Source organism: Macaca mulatta, chromosome 10, assembly GCF_049350105.2.
Source record: "Macaca mulatta isolate MMU2019108-1 chromosome 10, T2T-MMU8v2.0, whole genome shotgun sequence".
Lineage (NCBI taxonomy): Eukaryota > Metazoa > Chordata > Mammalia > Primates > Cercopithecidae > Macaca > Macaca mulatta.
The window spans coordinates 33,302,764-33,326,560 of record NC_133415.1 but is presented as its reverse complement, the minus strand read 5'-3'; the positions used below and the strand labels follow the sequence as shown (position 1 = coordinate 33,326,560).

Sequence of the window (23,797 nt, the reverse complement as noted above, 5' to 3'; positions counted from 1 at the left end):
GCCAAACTAAACAAATCCCTTCCTTCCCACCACTGGTATCTGCCCTTCACCCTGTCCCTGGGCATATGTCCATGTCTTTAGTGCCATCAGGCAGGGCTCTCACCTTCCTGATATCTTCAAGACTCTCCCCATTGACGACACCTGCGACTGAGGTGGCTGAGCCCATCTCCCTGGTTGCGGCACTCTTCTGGTCCAGCTGCTGCTGCTGCTGCTGCCTCCGTTGGTACTTGAGCATCTCAGGGTTCTCAATGACGGCTGTGGAGAGCTGGGCCTCGGTCATGATGGCCAGGCTCTTGCCATAGGTGGACTGGTGAATGCGGCTCTGGGGAAGCAAGAGAGGCAAAACATGCCAGAGTGAGCATCAGTGTGGCCAGTGCTGCCCACCAGCAGGCAAACCACAGCAGGGCTCTCCTGGCTCTGAGCAGAGAAGGGACCCAAGGCCAACTCCCCATCGCCTCCCACCCTATTCTGCCTGTCCCTCATTCGACAGCTCTGTTGATATCTCATGCTCTCCCTCGATGTTTATGGCCTCCCTTGTATCCGTAGCTGGGATGACAGTAAATGAGACAGCCAACAAGACAACACTGCCCCACAGTCTGGTGCAGAACAAATAACAATCCACAGTGCTTCAATGGAAAGGAAGATACTCAAGGTGCTAACTTAAGGCTCTTAAGGACCCAAATGCATTTGGGAATCAGATCCTAGAACAAGAGTCTACTTTCACAGCTCATTTGCAGCCATCAGCCCTGTGGTTGGAAGTCCCCATTGGCCTGCTAACAGTGTCTCTAAGAGTATGGGAAGGCCTGGCACAGCAGAGATGGGGAGCCTCCTTTACTCCCACCCCTCCTAGTATGTCATCATACTCCCTTCCTCCTAGGCCCTCGTAGTCTTGTCCCCTAACAAGCTAGACAGAAGCCTCATGAGAGCAGAGATGGTGTCCCCAGCACACTGTAGTAACGGCTGTACATGAAAGTGCATGAGGAGCAGACTTCCATGGGATGTGCAAATGTCCAACGTGGGATTCTGCCCAAGAACAGGGACTGTGGTTAACAGGACATCTGCTTTACACCAGAGTATGGGTTAAGAGGCAGCATTCCAAGAGAGGTGCCTCGGGACTCGCTCCTGCAGGGCTTGGATGTGGCCAGGAACCTCCTTCTCTTGCCATCTTGGCTCCTGCCCTTCTCTCCTGAGTCTATCCCCTGGAATCTCGAGGCAGAATTCAGGGTTTGGCCAGAGTTTCCCTGGTGTTCCTCCAACATGGAGTCCTAGCCTGTGACTTGGGAAATGGTAAGCAGATGGGTTATTAGGCTCCCAGAGTGACTCCAAAGGAGTGCATAGTGATCCCCAGGTACCTGATGACAGTGACAAGATTGGAGGAGGACCTGAGGCCACTGAGATACTCATTCCTTCATGGAAAAATGATGGGGTGGCAGGACCCATTCTATGTGCAGTCACTAAGGCAGACCTCTCCCCCAAAGGGGTTCACATTTTAGTGGGGAAGTCACACTGTAGGTTAAGAGGAAGCTTCCACCAGCAAATAAGGTCATATGAGAGAGCTGCCAGCCTGCTCTGGGCTTTCACAGAGCTCCCTTCAGACACATACACACATCCTACCAAGCAGAGGCAGGTTTCTAAGCCTATGGTAGGTGAAGCAGGGTTTCTCTCAAAGCCTGGAAGAAGGACACAGAGACCCCATCACCCCGGCAGAGCACAGAGGGGAGGTGGCCTGGCCCAGAGGCAGCAGGCCTGGTTCCCTCTTCTGACCTAAGGGTCACACACAGTCTGGGCAAAGAGCCATGCTATTTTCTGAGGCTTAGTTTCCATATCCACGAAATGTATGAGCCCTGCCTTGAAGGGTTTTGTGCAATTTAAATGAAATCATATATGCAAAACACATTCCCAGAGCCTGGCAGATAATACGTTCTAAGAAATGACCAATATTACTACCATGAAGGGGAAAATGACATGAGCAGGGGCCCCTGAGGAGTCACTTCAGCTCTTTCCCAGAACAAAAACCTCCCAGTGGATGGCCTATTATCAGCTCAAGAAGAGATGCCTAAAATAGTTCTACTCTTAACTCCAGGACTTATTTCTGAAATGGGAACTCGTTTTTTAATTGATCTATTTTGTAAAGAAGGATTACAAGATATAAAAGACAAATATCCCATTACATGTTAAGAAATGACGTGTCTGTGAATCCCACAAGAAGAGGGTGTAGTCAAAGGGGTCTCTCAGAGCTATTGTGGCTATGGTCACAGAGCACCCAGAAGCACAAGGGCCGTCAGCCTACCTTCTCCTCCTCGCTCAGGGGATCACCAAGCTCATCCTGGGAGAAGTCGAGGAATGCCACAGAGCCATCCATAGAGCACACCAAGATGCCCAGCCCATTCAGAGTCCTGAAAGACATGGCCATCAGCAGCCTGGTAGCAAGAGCCCCAGGCAGACACATATGCCATAGTAGCTGGCCTGTGAGGATGGTGGGCAGTGTTCTAGGGAGATGCTGGAAACTCCTGGTTCCCTTCTGTGGCCTGAGGGTGGGGGGGGCGGGGGGCAACAATTGTGTCCCAAAGGGCCCTGGTGTTCTTTAGCTCTAAGCAGGTGTACAAAGTATCCCTTACCATATGTTCTGTAAGAATTTTCAATTTCACTTATCTTACTTTTGAAACTATTAAAATTTAAAAAAAAACTTGACAAAGTATACATATAAATCAGGTCACTGAGAAGCAGAAAGTGTGCTTCTGACTTTGGTTCATGCAATGACGGAGTAAAGTAGAACCCACTAGGATCACGTCATTCTCCTCGTCTTAGACAAATCCTGAAAAGGCATTTTCCAGTAGCAAATCCTGCACAGGCAGGACATTCTCACAGCAGCAGGTACACTGCTGCCAGTTTCCAAAACATGTGCAAACAGCACTCTTGGTCTGGGCCACTATGACACCTGGGGAGGGGTCGCTGGCCACCTGACCCTAGTCACATCCAGGAGGCCTCACGTTCCAATGTGTGGCTTCTCCTTTCTTAACCTATTCTTGTAAGTAGAATCCACCTTACCAGGAAATATCCATGATGGATTTGTCAAACAGTTCATGGATGACCACCAGCGGCCGTTTTAGACATGTGAGCTGGAAGGAAAGACACAGCCAAGGTTAATGAAATTACTAAAATTCCCTTCTGTATTCAGCTCAGTTAACATAACCAACCTAGAAGCTTTGGTCAGAGCGGCTGCTGATATTTAAGGCATCTTCAACTCTATTCAAACTACAGCTGCAGAGATCCCAAACTGTGGGTACCAAAGCCTGCCAAAAATGTGCATGCTACCTAGAGTGGACCCTGCCTCCAGGGCTTGCTGTGGTCTGACAGAGGAAATAGCTTTATACACAGACAACGAGCAATGGAGAAGGCAGAGTGGGAGCGGGTTTCTGAAGGACTATGGTTGGAGCAGAGGGACAGCCCCAGAGTGGACCTCTGAGAGAGTCTATGGAGCAGGAGACAGGATAGCAAAGCCTAGACAGGGGATGAAGCACCCTGAGAGAGAACACAACACATTTTCCCTGGGCCCAAGGGACTCTGGTACACATTTATCCAAGGCTCATTCTACACTATGTGCAGGTAGTACAGAAATACACACCTGGGCCCTTAATCTAGGCCCAGTTACTGACTATTAATACTTTGATGAATTATTTTCTTCTATTTTGTGCAAATATTTATTTTATTCTTCACAGAATTTATTTTATTCAAATTTATTTTATTCTTCATGGTTGTGTCTGCTTTTTCATTTAACACACAATAAGTATGTCATTAAATATCTTGTAAAAGTCTCTTTTGGATGACTGCATAGCATGCACTGTGTGCATATTCTCTATTGAGTCACTCATTTGCTGGCATACATGCTGACTCCACATTCCAACGGCTATGGTAGGCTCTTCCTCTTGTGCACAAGTGCCTGGCTACCCTGCTGGCTAGCCCTGAGCTGCAGGATGATGGGCTGGGAAGAAACACACTTCCTCACAGGATGGTGGGCTCCCACAGGTGCTGCTGTAGCTTCTGGGAGGCTGTGGGGCTGAGCGTCCCAATGCAGCCTGAGACTGCTGTGTGGGGAAAGAGAAGCTGTGTCTACCCTAGTGCTGGAGAGGGGGCTGAAGTCTGAACTATCTGGAACCCACATTAAGAATCTTGCCTCCACCTTAATTCCACTTCTAGAAAAAGCTGCCTTGTCCCTCCTCCCATAAATGTGCCTACAGACCCCTCAGAAATCTGCAGGCTGTGTGACTGCCTGACCTGAGCATTCTAAGAAATATGGGCATCACAGTCAGTGATGTTTTGGTTGCAGCACCACAAACAGGGCCTCTGGCTGGGAGGAAACAGGGAAGGTCCCCTGAACGGCTCTCTGTGGTACTGTGGTTCAGGTTCCAGAATGGGTGTTAAGTGAATACTGGGCCTAAAAAAAGAAAAAAAATCACAACGCACACAGTAATAGATTTCTCTATAACAAACTAATAAATGCAGCCAGAGGATAACCTTCAAACCCAGAACACTTCAAACTTGCTCTGCTTATAGGGACACTTTTTTACAAAACGAAAAAAAAAAAATTTAATGTGTATGCACTTTGCTTTATCAAACTTTAAATATATTGGCACCTTGATGCTCAGCAGCAAGACTGCTCCCTGCACTGCATGTAGAGGTGTCTCTCACCACACAGTCAGGTCACAGCACACCAGTCACTGGCAGTGAGAAACTTAACCCTTCAAGAGCTCTCACTTAGAAATGGCCACAGTTCTTACTCTTGGGTTCTCACTCGCCAACTACCATTGAACATATCTGCTGAGAACCTACTCTGTGGAGGGCACTGAGTTAGGAAGGTGAGAGGAACAATGAAACTGAAGACACATCGGGCTGGGTGTGGTGGCTCACACCTGTAAGCCCAGCACTTTGGGAGGCCGAGGCAGGTGGATCACCTGAGGTCAGGAGTTTGTGACCAGCCTGGACAACATGGTGAAACCCCATCTTTACTAAAATTACAAAAAAACTAACCGGGTGTGGTGGCCTGTAATCCCAGCTATTCAGGAGGCTGAGGCAGGAGAATCGCTTGAACCCAGGAGGCGGAGGCTGCAGTGAGCCAAGAAGCCAAGATCGTGCCACTGCACTCCAGCCTGCTGGGCAATAGAGGGAGACTCCGTCTCAAAAAAAAAAAGAAGCTGAAGACATCGCCTCCTCTCAGGGGATGCAGTGAGGAGCACCAAGCTCATAACCTTACCCATCACAGCATCACCCAGGGGTGAAATGGACTAACAAATGGAGGCGTCAGCTTTCTGTGTGTCTTTTTCTGTTGACATAAGCATTTATCTGTCTTGGTTATATGCCTAGGAGTGGAAGTGCTCCAGGTCATATGCCCAGCTGTGGTAGAAACTGCCAAACAGTTTTCCCAAGTGCTCATGCCAGCGTAAACACCTGTCAGCAACATCTGTATCAGTTCCAGCTTATCATGTCCTTGCTGACACCTGGTACTATCTTTTTTTTTTTTTCTTTAATTTTAGCATTCTACTCGTAGGTATGTACTCACAAATAAATGAAAACATATGTCCACATAAAGACTTATACAAGAATGTTCATATCAGCTTTAGTCATAATATCTCAGAACTGGAACAACCTTAATGTCCATCAACAGGAGACTGTATAAACAAATTGTAGTGTATTCATACAGTGGAATGCTACACCGAAATTATAAGGAATAAAATATTGTTAAGTGCAGCAACATACACGAATCTCAAAAACACTGTGCCAAGCAAAAGAAATGAAGACACAAAGAAGCAAGCACCACACAATTGCATTTATATGAAGTTCAAGGGCAGGCAAAACTCATCAATATAACAGAGGCCATTAGAGTGGTTGCTTTGGTGGTGAGGAAGGTCTTGACTGGGGAGGGACAAAGGGACAAAAAGGAGTGCTCTAGGGAGTGATGACACTGGTGTGTAAACATGTATGACAACTCACCAAGCTGTACCTTTCAGGTGAATACACTTTATATAAAGATTTTTCTTTTTTCTTTTTTTTTTTTTTGAGATGGAGTCTCGCTCTGTCGCCCAGGCTGGAGTGCAGTGGCGTGGTCTCAGCTCACTGCAAGCTCCGCCTCCCAGGTTCAGGCCATTCTCCTGCCTCAGCCTCTTGAGTAGCTGGGACTACAGGCGCCCGCCACCAAGCCTGGCTAATTTTTTGTATTTTCACCATGTTAGCCCGGATGGTCTTGATCTCCCGACCTCGCGATCCGCCTGCCTCGGCCTCCCAAAGTACTGGGATTACAGGTGTGCGCCACCGTGCCCGGCCATATAAAGATTTTGGGAAGCAAGCCCAAGATGCTGCTCATGGCATTGACCACTGAGGGTGCTGCCCGAGCCTGGACACGAGAGTTGGTCTAGCTGGGGGTCAAGGTGGCCTCTCCTGGCTGGGCACAGACCCAGTCTTCAGCACTTCCTTCTGGGAGAGCAGGAGAGCCTGTGAGCTTCCAAGGAGGGGCTGACCCCGGGTGCAGAGTAGAAGTACACTCTGAGCATCACCCAAAGCAGGTCTCTCTTTCCTCCACTCGCTACTTTGCCAACCTACACCTCCCGTCCTGCAACAAAAGCTCAGGGTAGCAGGCTCACCCAGACAGAAAGCGAGCGGTCCTTGCTGCCAACAGCACAGCAGCAGTACGGGCAGCTGGGCTTGGCAGAACTCCCATTCTTCTGCTTCTTTTTGAAGATTTTTGGGTTGAATTTCTAAAGCCAAATAACAAATGTTAAAAATAATTAATCAAGCTTGAGGCATGTCCCCTGTGCCCAAGTCTCAGCCCGCTGAAAGGAGTCTCCCACAGACATTCTCTGAGTCCAGGCACTGAGCATGCATTTCATCTTCCTGACCACCTATGAGGCATCTGGCTGATGATGGAAAGGAGGCTTAGGGAGGTCAGAAAGTATGTGCGGAGGCAACAAATGAGTAAGCTGGGAAATGTGCAGATTTGAAACTAGCGCTACCAAACTCTCCATTTCTGAAGCATGCCAAGTAGAGGGGATGGGTAGCTATTGAAACTAGCCTTCTCAATTCCCTCTGGCCTGGCAGGGCCAGCCCTAGGACCTGCAGAAAAGCTGAGCCTGCAAGGGGGCTTCAGAAACAAAGACCTTCTCACTCCCTATTTCCTAAGGGAGGCCAAGGGGATGGGCAGGAGGGGTGTGAACCTCTGAATTCCTGAATTTCTTCTTGCCTCACTGCATGTGTTGTTCAGTCATAACCGTCTAGCAGAGATCTGCTCAGTCAGAGAGTCATTTGTGATCTCCCTGGGCCAGTGGCCACGGCAATATCACACAAAGGTGCCTGGTTGGCTGCTTAGCCCAGGGAGCTACCCCCAGAGTAACTTGTCTTTCTTTTTGGAAAGGATGAAAGCACTCACTGAGCTCCCAGCCACCTTCCTGGATATAAAGCGGATGAGCGCTCTGGGAATCCTCAACCTAGGACAACTGAGGGCAGAGGAAGGAGGGTTCTTGAAAGTCTGATGTCAGGTAGCCTAGAGATGTTTTAATTCCAGAGGGTAGGCAGGAATGGTCGGGGTGCACAGAGACTGGAGAATATGGAACTCAGAGGCATGTCCTGGGCTTACTGTTTCCAACACCAATGAGGCTGCAGGGCCTTGGGAGCTCTGTGAGCCATAGGCAGGTGGCGTGATCTCCCAGAGCCACTAATGAAGTGGTTGTGAGGACTGCATGGGAGAATCATGTAGAGCACTAACCATGAAGCAGTGATTTCCAAAGACTTTAACAACAAAGCTCTGGTTCAAACAAAACCCTACATGGACTCCAAAACAAAAAAATTTAATATGTAATATTTTATTTATACAAAATTTGTGTTTTAAGGTACAATATATAGATACTTATTATCTTTTTTTTTTTGAGATGGAGTCTTGCTCTACTGCCCAGGCTGGAGTGCGGTGGCACAATCTTGGCTCACTGCAACTTCTGCCTGCTGGGTTCAAGTGATTCTCTTGCCTCGGCCTCCTGAGTAGCTGGGATTACAGGCGCACGACACCATGCCCGGCTAATTTTTATATTTTTAGTAGAGATGGGGTTTCACCATGTTGGTCAGGCTGGTCTCGAACTCCTGACCTCGTGATCTGCCCATCTCAGCCCCCGCAAAGTGCTGAGATTACAGGCGTGAGCCACCGCATCCGGCGGATACTTATTATCTATTCAAACACAGGCAAAAATGAGTCCATTTTCATCAGGGTCTTAGATGATCCTTAAGTTTATATCAACCTTAGCCCATCAATCTGTTTATTTTATTGGCTGCCCAGTGTTGAGAAAATCCTGGTTCTCACAGATTATTTGCAACTACTTAATGGTTTGCCTTGGGCTCTCTCAGGACACTATTTAATTAAAGTCATAGAGAAGCATAAGACGAGTGGCCAGACAACTCTCACGCCTAAGGACTGACAGCAGCTTCCAACTCAGTGATCTATGGCATAGCCTTGCACCTGTGGTTGATGCTGCCAGGTGTGGGGACAAGTGCAGTGCTTGGTGGGTGCACCAGAATCCTACCTGTAATCACTGGAGCCAGGTGAGGGGGGCACTGTGCTTGGGCACTCCTGAGCATACCTGAGTGTGTAAAAGGCTGATGTGGAGCTACAATGTTCCTAACCCAAGACTGACTTTGGTGATGTTCACCATGTAAAGTTTGCCAATAAATCAACCAAGTACATACTCTATTTTGTAAAATTAGTTTTTAAATATTTAAGTATAACTATTCAAAATAAACCAAGAATTAATATTTGCTGAATCTTGGAGCCCATCTTCCTTCAGTTCCCTGGGCACTCACCACGACAGTCACAGCTTTCCGGTGCCCAACAAAGTCCATGTTGGTCTTCCATCCCTCCCGTTCGATGATCTGGGCAGTGGGGCCTGAGTTGTTCATGGCATGGGCAGACACTAGGTAATGCCCATCAGGTGACCAGCTGAGCCGCAACACATGGGTCGTTCCTCCACACTGAAAGAAGCATCTGCACTTGAAAGGAGCTCATGGTCACCGTTGTGACCAAAACTCTGGCCTCAAGGATAAAGTTAAACTTCAATTTATAAATGTGTGATGGTGAAGCATGCACCCCAAGCTTCCGGCTACACTGACAGTTTCTGTGTCTCCAGATGGCCCAACCAAAAAGGGCTCTGTGAAATGAATTTGGAAACTGCAGCATCCTACACTCCCCCAGAGGAGCTGAACAAAGAAATACAGTACAGAAGTGTAGGCCCTGAGGAGATCTGCAGGAAGGCTACCTGTTTGAACCATAGCCTCTGTGTGGGCCAAATCTCTCTTGCCACTGACCCAATTCTTCTGTGTAGCACCTGTTAACCCACAGCATGGCATCTGCACAGCATCCTCAAGATATACTCTGGTGGGGAAAAAGCTCTTTTTAACCCAGGAGCCTGGCAGAAGCCTGTGTCTGTAATGTAGCTGATGACCATAAGGCACCACCTACTCTCTTGAGCCTGTTGCCTCACCCAAAGGGTGGTGAGGACACCTGCAAGGGACAAGAGGTTTGTAACATCCTTATAAACTGTAAAAGGAACAGTAGAAAGGCACTGTTCCCCCAACCTGGACTGGGGACTGAGGCAGAACATCCCTTTACATTATTCCTCCTGCAAAATGAGATGACATGGGTCCAGGGCCAGCTCCCTGAAGCTCAAGGTGGGCCCAGGGCAGTTCTAAACACTTAAGGGTTAAGATCATGATCTTACAGCTCTAGAGCAGGACAGGACAAACCAGGGCCTGAGTGTAGTGAAATCACCCACTTCAGCTCCCAACCTAGGCCATAGATCCACCCCCTACCCGGAATGATGGGCCCACCCAGTGGAGGCTGAAGAGTACTACCAGCTCCTGCTGGTACTCACGACACTCCTAAAGCCGTCCCTAGGAGTCCACCTCATGGGACCCCAATGCCTGGCAGTCAGAGCCCTGAGGAACTCCAGAAGGAGCAAAAGCTCTTCAGGGCAAGACTAAGTAAGGTAAAAACCAGTAGTCATATATCTAGCCCAGGAGGTGGTGTTGTGCGGGGAGAAGTGAACATATGACTATCACCTTACTTTTGCAGTCATCCTGACCAGTGGGCAAATGCCTGCTCTTCCTGCAAACCTTCACGCATGTGTCCCTCGCTCTGTGAAGTCTTCCCTGATGCACTCACCTCTCCTGGGTTGTTTCTGCACTGTGGACCACTCCATCATCATGCAACTAATGGGAATGCCTGTCTTTCCTAAGCGGCTTTAAGCTTCAAGAGGAGAGACTCCATCTCAATCCACTTTTATCTTCCTGTGCCCAGTTACTGCCTTCTATACAACAGACACTTAATAAATGTGTAATGAACAATGGTGATCTTGAGCTTTCATTCCATTTGAAATCAGAACTCAAATAAAGGAAGAGTAAAATACTAGAGAAGCTACTGCAGTCTGATTTCCAAATGTGCAAACTGTACTGCTAACTCTAGCCAGGAAAAAAGGCCCCTGAACTGCAGGGTGCATATCAACAAGCACAGGGGATGGAACAAGAGTCTCCTCCATCCTGCCCTGGCCCCCAACAAGCTGCACTGCGGGAGGCTCAGAGTAAATTCCACACTATAAGCAGCAGTTTTATCCATGTCTGTGGGAGTGAGCTGGGTGACAGAATGATGTGGAGACATCTCTAAGGTTCACTTCAACTTTAAACCTATAAATCTGGGCCGGGTGCAGTGGCTCATGCCTGTAATCTCAGCACTTTGGGAAGCTGAGACAGGTAGATCACCTGAGGTCAGGAGTTCGAGACCAGCCTGGCCAACATGGTGAAACCCCGTCTCTATTAAAAATACAAAAATTAGCTGGGTGTGGTGGTGGGTGCCTGTAATACCAGCTACTCAGGAGGCTGAGGCAGGAGAATTGCTTGAACTTGGGAGGCGGAGGTTGCAGTGAGCCATCATGCCACTGCACTCTAGCCTGGGCAACAAGAACGAAACTCCGTCACCAAAACAAAACAAACAAAAAACAACAAAACTATAAATCCCTTTCATTTCAAAGTTGGAAATTAAACAGCATCTCAGAAATGAAGGATTTTGTATTATCTGACTCTTAGGGCCAGAGTCCCACCCCAGAGAGCCTTGGTGAATCCGCTCAGGCTCCCAGACTCGATGCATTCCCCAGGTGGCCTGGCCCATGGCCAGCTCCCTCTCTGCACACAGAAGTCAGGAAGGGGCTGGGGCAGTTGCTGGGGCTCAGCTCCCTGAGCTGTCCCCACTTACCTCATCAAAAGGCTTGGTGATGCTGGTCTCCAACTGCCAGTCCAGCGTCCTCCACACCTTTAGGCTGCGGTCATCAGCTTGAGAGGCTATGTATTTACCAACAGGGTCCCATGTCAACCCTTTGACCAAGCCAGAATGACCTCTCAGAGTAGCTAGAATTTCTGTGAAGAAAAAAGGAATGTGGAGAGGTGTCATCTGGGGAAAATGTGACCTCAATCCATAGGCTATAGGATGGATATGCAAGAGAGCGGACTCAGCAGTCTGCCCTGGCCAGCCCCCACACCAGGCAGAAGCAGAAGGGCCTCCTTATTTGATCTCCACCAAGGCAAAAGCCAATTAAAGAAATGACTGCATCAAGGAGGCAGGCACCAAGGGGCCAGTTCTGATCCAGGTCTTATCTGTATCTAGTGGCCCTGCCTATGGCTGCCCTTCCTGGGCTGTGACACCAGCACTTCTGACGTTAGCCTCCCTGGTAGCTCCCTGATAAGAAGGAGGCCTACCAGCTCAAAGGGCCACACAGTGGCTCAGTCTTTTGTAAGTTATGGCTAAAGACAAAGGTGTGTACGATGGTACCCCATATAGATCTGTAATCCAAATGCTACTCCAGTCTCTAAAGTTGCCCTCTCCATAGCCAGACTGAGTGTTTCCATACATGCTGGTGGCTTTCAAAGAGTTAAAATGACCTGGATCCATGAGGAAAGCATACTTCAAACACAGAGCTGAAATATGAGAAGAATTTTACTAGTTATAACTGTGCCAGGTTATGCCATCTGTTGTGACTTTAGAAAAATCAATCTTTTGCAAAACTGGGTTTGTGTTAGCCCATATCTGCTCAAGGGTTTCACGGAGGAGATGGTGACTGAGCTGAGCCCAGAGCCCAGTGGTGGGGGTGCACATAGCAGGTTTGGGAGCACCAAGGTCCCCAACAACAGCTGCCCATCCACTACCCTCATGATCTGTGGCATGCCATGCTAGCACTCAGTTACTATTTTTCTTAAGCATTAATCTCTTTTTAAAGCTTAAGCAAATGTTACTGATAAAGAAAAACTGACAAGACACATAAATCCTAGGCCACTGTCATACATCTGTTGCCACCAAGACTACAGAGACAGCCCAACCCTTGCTCCAGAAACCGACAAGAAGTACTGCTCGCTGTTAACCAGTCAGAGGAGGCCCCAGACCTGGGAACTTTACAGCATTCCAGATGACGACAGTGTTATCCACGCTGCACGAGGCTAGCCAGGCGTCATGGGGAGACCATGCTACATCCATCACATCTGAAAGAAGACAGAGGGTTCTGGTGAGATCTTTTACCCGGCAATGCCCTTGTCTATTAGCTTGGCCAGTGCCCCTGGGACCTGGGACCTCATAACAACTCTGGTATTTTTTAACCAACCTGAAAAAACTCCCCCCAAAATTTTTCAATTGGTCATAAATTTAAAGCATCTAACCGACCCCAGTGCCTCACTCCTTTTACAGACGAAGCAACTGAGGGTATGGTTCAGAGCTTGGGCACCGTATGGCACCACACCCATGCATGAGAGCCTGCTACTTCGTGGGTCTGTGGCCTGGAGCATGCTCCTCAGCCCTGCTGACTAGATTCGCCAATCATAACAGGGCCTTCCTCCAAAAGCCTTCTGAGCATGAGACACGGTGGGTAAAGCACATGGCAGAATGCCTGGCACAGTCAGAACTCCAGGGCTGCTGACAACTGAACACAAGTCATCTTGAGGCCCTTGTCTGGTTCATGGACTGGGTCTCATCTCCCAGACCCTGATTCGCTACGGAGCCTCCAAACAGAATTAATCACATTCACTTCTTTGTGACTCTATTTTATCATTTGTCAAGTGCAGATCAAAAAACAAAATCTAGACCAGGTGCAGTGGCTCACGCCTGTAATCTCAGTATTTTGGGAGGCTGAAGTGGGCAGATCACTTGAGCCCAGAAGTACAATACCAGCCTAGGCAACACGGCAAAACCGCATCTCTACAAAAAATTGGCTGGGCATGGTAGCACATGCCTGTATCCCCAGCTACACAGGAGGTTGAGGTGGGAGGATCACTTGAGCCCAGGGAGGTCAAGGCTGCAGTGAGCCATGATTGCGCCATTGCACTCCAAGCTGGGCAACAGAGTAAGACCCTGTCTCAAAAAACAAACAAAAAAACCAATGAAACAAAAAACCCCAAAACCTATCTTCATAGGGTCATTGTAAGGATTAAATGTGATAAACTGCTGCAACACCATGCCAGGCACACACCCAGGCATCGATGAGGGTCCGCTGTGACGATGGTGCCAACCTTGCCTATCCTGCCATCAGGGGTGAAGGGCGCAGTCTTAGTTATTTCTCTAACCTCAGCGCCTGGTGCAGTGCTAGGTATACAGAAGAATGATTGGTGAGTTGAAGAAACAAACATAGCAGCAAGGTAACAGCTATCAAGTGCTTTCTTTGTACAAGAGGTTTAAACAAAAATATTCCAAGTATCTATTGTATTTTTTTCTAGTTTAAAAAAAATCTAGTGACAGTTTAACAGGTTTTTTTTTCACATTGTCTCACATGCTGTGGTTCACATTTTGTAGTCTAAATGCCTATGTGATCTTCACAGCTTCTTTCCTTTTTTGCCCTGCATTCTATGTGGTTGAGAGCATTCACTACTATTAATTGACCTAATATAACACTGAAGGTTAACTGGATTCCAGTTTTTTGGGCCCATGTGTATGTGTCACTCTCCACACTCTGGATTATTTCTCTGAGATGCATACCCCAGAGTGCGAATCCTGGGCAGAATATCTGAGCATCCTCACAGGTCTGGATTCTCATAAAACTGTAGACTGCTTTTCCAAGATCCCTGTGGTTTTATATTTCTACATGCAGACTGTTTGCTCCAAAACTCCCTTAATTAGCATTGAGGATGATGACTTTTTCCCCTTCCGACTTATTTATTAAGTACATTTTTATATTTTAAATTTTGAATTAGATTATTAGTGAAAGCATTTGTCTCTTACCTAATGTCTTTTTGGACTGATTTGCTGACTTATTGTGGCTATTTACTGGGAAGTGTTTTGGGCAGTGGGTCTAACAACATAAACACAGTGCCTACAAAAATGAAGAAAACAACAACTTTCTCCAGGAACTGAGAGTCCTGAAGGGGCAGACATGCAAACACCAGGACAGCAGGGGAGTGCCCACATCCTAGAACAGAGAATATGTGGTCAGGTGGGAGTCCAGAAAAGAGAAGGGATTTTCTTAGCAATCTCCAGAGACACATATAATGCAGCTATTAACTGCAAATTTCACCTCTTTACCTTTTTATACTGTAGGAGTTTTATGGAGTAAAATCTGTTATTCTCCTTTGTGATTTCTTCTATTGCCTTGTTAACCTTGAAAAATACTCTCTCTGCTAGAGGTCTGGTAAATATTCAATTCTATTTTTTCCTTGTGTAGTTATTTAGAATGTTTCTCTCTTTAATATCTGGATTTATTTTGGTATGTGCTGTATTCGGTGAGGATCGAAATTAATTTCTCCTCACTAACTGTTTAATAGTTACTACGCCCCATGTGAGGAAGAATCCATTTTGATAAGTGATGCCTCCTTTCACATCACACCAAATTCTTAGGTACACTGTAGCCTCCTTCAGTGTTGTGAGTTTACCCTCAAACCCATGATGTTTCTATCACTGGAACTTTGAATGTTTTTATCCATAACATTCTTATCCTTCCAGATGTCCTTTACAATCACTGCTGAGTAAATCCACACACATGACATAATTTTCTCCTAAACTCCCAGTTTGGAGTTTCTGTCTTCAGACTATATAGCACCTCCTTTTTGTTGTGCATCTACACACACAGGAGACCCCTCCCCTCACCTGTGGATTTACATTTCTGGCCACTGTTCTCACCATCATTCTTGGTGACCAGGAGGATGATTCTTCTAACACCCCAGGCTCTTGGTTCCTTAAATTCCTCCTTCCCTTCTGATGACCTTGGTTTCTACTACTTTCACCCCATGGTCATATCTAGAGGCCTTCCATGACAAATCACTGCAATCCGTCTCAATTCCAACCTTCCCACAGGCCAGCCATCAGCCCCGTGCTCCTAGCTCACCCTCAGCTCCAACAGCACTTTCACACCACCAGGAACTCCGATCTACTGATGCTGCTGTCCTCTCACCACCTGCCACCCACCTGGTCCTTACCTCGCTCCTCCAGCTGACAGCCCACCACCACTCCCCCTTTTCTTCTCCTCCATCTTCCCACACACCTGACAAAGCTCAGCTCCTCCCCTAGTGTTTTTTGAATATCCTCCAATGACACCTCTGGCCCAATGACACCACATGAATATTGCACTTGCCTAGGCCCCCAGCAGCCTCCATGCTGTCAAGCCTAGCAGTCCATCCTTGGTCTTCACTTTGCCCCTCAGCAATAAGCAGTATGCTGCCCGTTCCCCTCTCCTTCAAACACTCTCTTCGCTGCCTCTTTTGTTACTGTTGTTGAGACAGGGTCTCACTATGACACCCAGGCTGCTGAGCTACTGGCCTCAAGTGACACTCATGCCTCGGCTTCCTAAAGTGCTGGGATTACAGGCATGAACCACCATGCTTGGCTTCTTTTCACTGTCTTAACTGGCCTCTCCTAGCTTCTTTTGCCGGTTTCAGCTCTCCAATCCCTAGGCTCATCCTTGGACTCTGCTCATACCCAGAACCTCATATTTCCAAGATTCATATTTCCAAATGTCTACACAGTATGTCCCCTTACACTGGCAAACTTACCATGTCCAAAACCAAACTCCAAAACACTTCCCTTAACAAACATTTCTGTCCCACCTGCAGACTTCCTGCTTCAGGTTACATTCACTGCATCCTTTCCTCTGTCTGGACCATAGTCTGGGAAGCCATCCTGACTCCTCTGCTTATCTCATATCCCATATTCAATGCACCAGGAAATCCGCCTCTGACCACTTCTCACCACCTCCGTGTTATGCCCCAAGTCCAAATCACCATTGTCTCTCCCTAGTTTTTCGGAGCGGCTCCTTTACTGGTCTTCCCAGTGCAGCCCTGAGCCCCGCATGGTAGAATCCACACTGCTGCCAAAGGTCTCAACTCCTCTGCCCAGATCCCTGCTGAGCCTTCCTATTCTTGCTCAGAGAAGAGCCTTCACCATGGTCTCGAAGGCACACTCCCTCTCGCACCCTCCTCCGCAGCCCAGCTCCCAGGGGTTCACTGGGCACACTAAGCACATGTCCATGCTCCAGGGCCTTCACACTGGCTGTCCCCTCATCGCCATCCAGTGTTCCCTCAAATGTCATCTCCTCACTGAGCACTCATCTTCCAGCTCCTTACAGGACTCTGCCCTCTGGGCTAATCTTCAAATCTCCTATACTACTCACTCGTCAGTCTCTTTTACAAGAACAAAACTCCTTGAGAGAAGAACAGTGCCTGGAACATGGCAGACATTCAATAAATGTTTGGTATATGGACAAGTAAATATTAATTTGGGGAAAAATGTATTTAATTTAGCCTTTGAATTTATGAAGCCGTTTTCTGTCTCTCAATGTTTATATCTTAAAACGTTTGTGATTTAAGTTGTAGAAATCTAATTCATTTCTTGGTAAGATTACTTGTTCCTGGATATTTATAACTTTTGATCCCACTATGTATAATTCTCTTTTTATTATGAGTTATTCTAATTGGCTATTAGTAGCAAAAGATAAATAATTTAAAATTGTTCTGAGGCCAATATAAAGACTCATTAGTTCTAAGTATTTTTCAGTGCTTTATTTGTTCCAGGAGCTTTATTATCCTATGGTTTTTCTTAATGTGAAATAATGTCACCTTCATTTCCTTTTTGTCTTATTTTCCAGTTTCTGTTTAACTGTGTTGCAGAAATTCCAGAGCAAGAAATTAAATGACAACACCCATCACTGTCTTTTCTTGATATAAACCACAACCAGGCTTAACTGTGAACTGTAATATTTGCCACGGGTTTGAAAAAGACTAAGGACTCTACCATGTTAAGGAAACAGCTTTAGGCCAGGTGTGATGGCTTGCGTCTGTAATCCCAGCACTTTGGAAGGTGCAGGTGGGAGGATCTCTTGAGCCCAAGAGCTCAAGACCAGCCTGGGCAACATAGTGAAACCCATCTCTACAAAAAATAAAAAAAATTAGCCAGGTATGGTGATGCATATCTGTAGTCCTAGCTACTCGGGAGGCTGAGGCAAGAGGATCACCCGAGCCCAGGAGTTCAAGGCTGCAGTGAGCCGTAGTTGCACCACTGCATTCTGCCTGGGTGACATAGTGAGACACAATCTCAAAAACAAAAAAAGAAAAGAAATATCTTTCTATAGGCATTTTTAAAAAAGCATTTTTAACAGGAACTGATATTGAATTGTCTAATGTTCCTTTTAAAATACCTAAGATGACTGTAGCTTTTCCTATCTAACTTCCTAGTATGTAAAGTTACATTAATAGATTATCTTGTACTACACTTATATTATGTCACATTTAATCACAATAAATTACTGTTTTCTGGCCGGGCGCAGCGGCTCACAGCTGTAATCCCAGCACTGTGGGAGGCCGGGACAGGCAGATCATGAGGTCAGGGGATCAAGACCATCCTGACTAACATGGTGAAACCCTGTCTCTACTAAAAATACAAAAAAAATTGGCCGGGCGTGGTGGCATGCGGCTGTAGTCCCAGCTACTCAGGAGGCTGAGGCAGGAGAATCGCTGGAACCCCGGAGGTGGAGGTTTCAGTGAGCTGAGATCACACCACTGCACTACAGCCTGGGCAATAGAGCAGGATTCTGTCTCAAATAAATAAATAAATAAATTACTGTTTTCAAATGTTATATTTACGAGTATCACTTCTGATTTTTCTATCTTTATTCATATTATTCTATGCTTTTGTTACATTATTGTTCTTAGGTTTTCTTGTATTTTCCAGATATAATAATCCTGGCTTATATCTCCTTTTCAATTATAAATATTGCTATTGTTCTGTATAATTTTTTTTTTTTTTTTTTTTTTTTTTGAGACGGAGTCTCGCTCTGTCGCCGGGCTGGAGTGCAGTGGCCAGACCTCAGCTCACTGCAAGCTCCGCCTCCTGGGTTCCCGCCATTCTCCTGCCTCAGCCTCCCGAGTAGCTGGGACCACAGGCGCCCGCCACCTCGCCCGGCCAGTTTTTTGTATTTTTAGTAGAGACGGGGTTTCACCGTATTAGCCAGGATGGTCTCGATCTCCTGACCTCGTGATCCGCCCGTCTCGGCCTCCCAAAGTGCTGGGATTACAGGCTTGAGCCACTGCGCCCGGCCTGTATAATTTTTCTTAAAAGCTCAAAACAATGCATCTACAAATAATTTAGGACTAAGAAGCATTTCTGAAGACAGCCTTCCATTTCTTCATTGGTTATTATTCTGTTCAGTTTTTCCTAATCCTATGGTAATCCTAGAAAACGATTTTTTAGTATTTTTTTAGCTTAATAGTACAAACATTATATTGTACTGTTTGATGATTTTTTTCTGTCTGGGTTAAATGTTTTTCTAGATCTTTAACCTCTAATTTTGTCTAGGCTTTTTCTTCCCAACCCCCAATTAAATATACCAAGTATATATTTCTCACACTTTGCTTTTCAAAGATCCAGTTCTTTCTTATTCATTTACTTCTGCTTGTCATTGATTTTTCTTCTTGAATGGTTCTGCCCACACCTGCTACCAGGACCAGTGAGTAATGAGTGTCAACCCTACCTGTCTGGTAAAGGAGCCCCACTGGGGGGTGGGGTAAGACAGAGAATGCAAGGCTCTGGCTAGGGCCTTGGAGTTCTCACTTGAGGCCTACCCCATGCTTGGGCACCCTTATAGACATGTGCACCAAGTTCCAGAAAAGTTCAACTAGACTTCACTGTTAGTACTGTGACACAAATAAGGGCAAATTACACAATTTCATTATCAAACAATAATACAACACTACCGTTTCAACTTTCACAAACGTGGACTCAATCTATGGCTGCCACCAAGATGGGTTTGTTCTCCTTTAAACTGTCTACAGAGAATCCGCTAAGCATACACTGCCAATGGATTACAGGTGATGCCACCTCGCACACCTCTCACTCCTGCCCTGTCGTCGCCCAGATCTCCAGGCTCAATTCCAAGGTTTCTTGACATTTCTTCCCCTACCCCTCAAGCCAGGGGCAAGCCCATTCTGAACTGGTATCCATCCCCATAAGCCTGTTGCCCTTAAGGTCTCAGCAGAGGTCATACCTCTGACTATCTAGGCATCCAGTCAGGAATCTATCTCATACCTCTCTGTGCCCAGTCCTAAGTATTCCCAAATCGATCTCCTCTTCTCTACCTCAATTATCACAGGCCTAGCTCAGGCCCTGACGGTGTCCATCTGAACCACTGGAAGAACCTCCACTTCACTGAGCTGTCACAATTACCTCTCTGTTATGCTTCAAAGCTTTTAGTGGCTCCCTATCTCTTCCATGATAAGGGAGTCCCTCAGTAACAGGGAGCACAAGCTTTCCATGATCCAACCCTGGCATACCTGACCAGCCTCACTTTGTGCTGCTCCCTGCCTTGTCTATAAAGATCCACCCATGGTGAAATGCCTCCGAATCCCCATTCACACCAAGACTTTCTCACTTATGCTGTACCACCCTGCCTGGAAAACCCTTTGGTCCATTCCTGGACCAAATGGACTCAGTCTCCTGAGTCAAGTCTAAATTGCACTCAACCTGGTATCCTTGACACCTGAGTATACCGTGCATGGGTACCTTTCCCCCTCAGTCTAAATTCATAAAATGTGCTTTTTTCCATACCAAGTTTATTTAAACCACTGCAAACATACTCAAGTTCAAGTTGAGATCTTTTCAATGGGCATCTGTGAGCTGATTTCTGGGGAATAAACAAAGTGTGCTTACGGACTTAGTGATCCGCTGATGAAGGTACTGATTCTGTTCAGCAGGACAAACAGCAGAACGTGGGAAGTTCTACATTAAAGATATAAACATATACCCCATGAGGGCAAGAGTGGGGAGACTGAATGCAGCTGGAGACAGGTAGTGGAGCCGGTGACTGCACAGATCGTAAGGGATAGGCAGGGTGTGACTGACTGTGATGGGGAGGGACAGCCCAGACATAGGGCTGCTTTAAGGACCAAACAGTCCCACAGGGGACATGGTGGTGCTGCTGATCTGAGCCAGGTGTCAGGGGCCCGCCCACCCCAACAGGCAGTCCCACTCACCGCCTGAATGACTCCGGAGGATGGAGACACACCGCCACTGCTCCACATTGGCAAGCTTACCACTGGAGCCGAACACGGTGCTGGGGCCGATGTACCTGTGTGAGAAAAGGGCCAAAAAGGCACTCATGGAGTGCTCTGGGCACTGCCCAGAAATGCTCCCTGCAGCCAGCTTATCAGGGCAGACAGAACAAAGCAAAAACAAACAAGAACTGGAAAGCACTGGGTTGCTGAATAAAAGGGGCTGATTAGGTGAATTATGATCCATGCACTTGATGAAATACTACACAGCCATTACAAATCTTGCATGGAAAAATGTTCACAATAAGAGAAAGAAGCAGGCCACAGGACATCACATACAATATGATATCACTTATGTAAAGGAAAAAAAAACACTTGACATGGATAGCACCTATGCATGGAAAATGGGTCAGGAGGACATCCCAAAATGTCAAAATATTAACTGTAGCTTTCTTTAGGTGGCGTGATGAGGGATATTTTTTCTTTTGTATTTTTAGTTTTCTAAATTGTATACTAAATGTTATTTATGTTGGCTATTTAAAGAAGCAAAATCAACAGTATTTTATTTTTAAGCATCTCACAATGAATCAAATGGCTTTGACATCTGAGGCAGAGAAACCATGTGATCTACAGGTACTAGCCCCCACCAGAGGAGCCAGAGGAGCATCAGTCACCTGGGGCCTGGTGGAGGCAGTGCTGACACACCAATGCTCAGAGCCTTTGATAACAACCTTTTGCTCTTGTAGAGCTCATCACAAATCCACAGAAAGAGAGTGTGCTGAGACAGCCAAGTAGGCTAAAGAGACAGCCTCTGCCTCTGCTCTTGAAGCCACAGCCACAGGGCCACTCTTGATGAGCAGTGGTGCAGGGTCTGGTTCCCCAGCCTGACTGGCCCAGAGACCTGGGAGCAATAGTTTTCCAGGTGATGGTTAGCTTCTTTTGAGAGTAGAGCAGAGGCTGCCCCAGGTGGGGACCAACAGAGAATAAAGAAATGGCAAAGAGGTTGGACTCTGGATTCCCTGCCCCAGATCCTGGGCAAGAACCAGAACACCCTGACTTTTAACCATTTTGTATACTGGGCTTCCATGTGAAATTTCATTTGAAAAAAAACAAAAGCAATGAAGCTCCACCCACATCAGCACTAGAAGAGATCAGCCTTTCCTTTTCAGGTGAGAGCCTGCAGTCCCGTGAGGGGGCAGTTGACTAGGTCTCCTGAATCCCTCGTCAAGATCCACCTGCTCCTGACCTACATGCACTTCCTATTACTTCTGAGGTCAGGGCTATGGGAACTTCAGTGACAAGGTGGGGAAAGGTGACTTTGATAAAGACCAGCAAAGCAGCTTCTAAAAATAAAATATGAAGAAAGGAAAATGATGCTTACGTAGCCCGCTTCCACACCATAATCAGTTTGTCATCTCCCCCAGAAGCTAAATACATCCCACTGTTTGACCACCGCACACAGTTCACACATGCTGGGAAGAAAAAAAAAAAATAGGGTGATGAAAATCCAATAGTCATGCCCATTTGCTTCATGTAGAGTTTGGCAAGATGTAAAGGGTTTATAAAATCTAATCTATATAATCTATTTAAGGCATCTACTGTGTGACAGCCCCAGAAAAACAATTCAGTTTAAGTACTAACCTACTTGTGCTATAAAAACAAATTACCAGAACAGTCTGGAGGGTGAAAAATATACATTCTCTGAGAATCGTTAGTGCTGAATGATATAGTCAATAGAAGGCTTCTTTCCAAGAAAATAAAAAAATGATAACCAAATCTCATTATTTCAAAAGGGCCATCTATTGATGAGATGTATTTCTGAGTAGAGATTATTCTCAAAAAGAGAGTATGTGCTAAAAAAGGGTCAGATGCTTTTTCTAGAATTTTCAGGTGAGCAGTCTGTTAGGGTATAAAACTCTGACTTCATCTCATCTGTCAGAGCCAGCCCTTTCACATTCGGATTTTCCAAACTCGCCAGCACTGCAGATTGATTGACTCTGCGCTTATAAACTAAGATCAGCAGAAATTCCCCCAGGCCTCTGATGGGCCACAGCCTCCAAGAGTACTCACAACTTGGCCTTTGGGAGACCTGAAAGATGGCTATCAAAGTTGTAGCCCCCACATGGCCTGTGAGTAACTTATGCTCCAAGTCTGAAGATGCTGAGAGGCATGTTGAGAGGACAAGAACACACAGAGCAAAGGAAGGAGCTGATGTCCAAAGGTCAGTGACTGTTCATTAAGCATCTCAGGGGTGGGAAACTAAGGCACTACAGCAGGAAAGGAAACCATGACACTGTCTGATGGCCAAAAGGGTCCTGGCAGAGAGCCTCGGAGTGACACAGTGCCAACCTGAGATGTTTTGGTAAACTGTCTCTTGCGCACCCTTCCCTAGAACCCTATTGTGTCCAGGTCGCTGGCCCCAAAGCCCCATGGAATCAGGCAGTAACGACTCATGAGCAGGAAATCACCAGAGGTACCTGCAGACTGTCCAAAGATGGTTCTGTGGGCGGGCCGAGTCTTCTGCCGAATAACTCACCCAGGTGTGCAGCCAACATCTGTGCCTTCAGACAGCAGGCCGAGGGGAGTTACCGCCGCACGGGGCCTTATCTTTCTAATTACAAACACATGTGCTAACCTTGGGCACTCTGCCAACACGCAAAGCCTGCAAAGGGCCACTCTGTAATACCTAAGTGATTGTCCATCTGGCAAAGCATCTTGGGAATATTTTCATCCTTCTCGTCATCCTCCTGGAGGACTGGAGACATATTCCAGATCACAACCTTCCCAGAATCCTGCCCTGGAATGAAGGAGCAGAAATTACTGAATGTGCAAGGAGTAGAAATTTGATATTAATATTTAATGTCCAATTAAATGAGAAGTCCTCGCTTAGCTTCCATAAATAATAATTAACTAGATCTAAGGAGACTGAATTTAAATTACTAATTTAAGTTACAGAAAAGATGATAAGTACTCATGGGGACCAAACAGAGAGGACTTAGCAGTCAGCAGAAGTCAACCTGACTTTACAAAAAGAACTTTAGCAATCAGGAGGGAACTGAGCTCTGGTCTAGCCTCTAACACGGATCCACCAGGGTTCCCTAGAAGGTCTTCATGCCCCCCCAGCACCTAGACTCTGACTCCTTGACTCCTCATCTGTGAAATGAGGAGAAGGGAAAGTCAATGTCACAAGACCTTTTCCGTTCTATGTACACCCCAAAAGGAAAAAGAAAAGCACACCACAGCCCCACACAGTGGGGCTCGCCTTCCA

General features: G+C 46.6%; 1 protein-coding gene across 27 annotated transcripts in view; it reads right to left on the bottom strand.

Moving 5' to 3' along the window:
• The window catches only part of HIRA (histone cell cycle regulator), a 103,783-nt gene that overhangs the window by 55,933 nt on the left and 24,053 nt on the right, over positions 1–23,797 (bottom strand). For 10 of the 27 annotated variants that reach the window (XM_077948998.1, XM_077948988.1, XM_077948992.1 and 7 more), the window contains 10 exon segments: positions 23,216–23,326; positions 21,911–22,001; positions 20,512–20,606; positions 12,457–12,552; positions 11,276–11,436; positions 8,836–9,003; positions 6,636–6,749; positions 3,049–3,119; positions 2,291–2,396; positions 104–322 (listed from right to left, as the gene is read on the bottom strand). In XM_077948998.1, the coding sequence (XP_077805124.1) occupies positions 104–322; positions 2,291–2,396; positions 3,049–3,119; positions 6,636–6,749; positions 8,836–9,003; positions 11,276–11,436; positions 12,457–12,552; positions 20,512–20,606; positions 21,911–22,001; positions 23,216–23,294 (1,200 nt within the window). In that variant the 5' untranslated portion in view covers positions 23,295–23,326. 27 annotated transcript variants of the gene reach the window in all.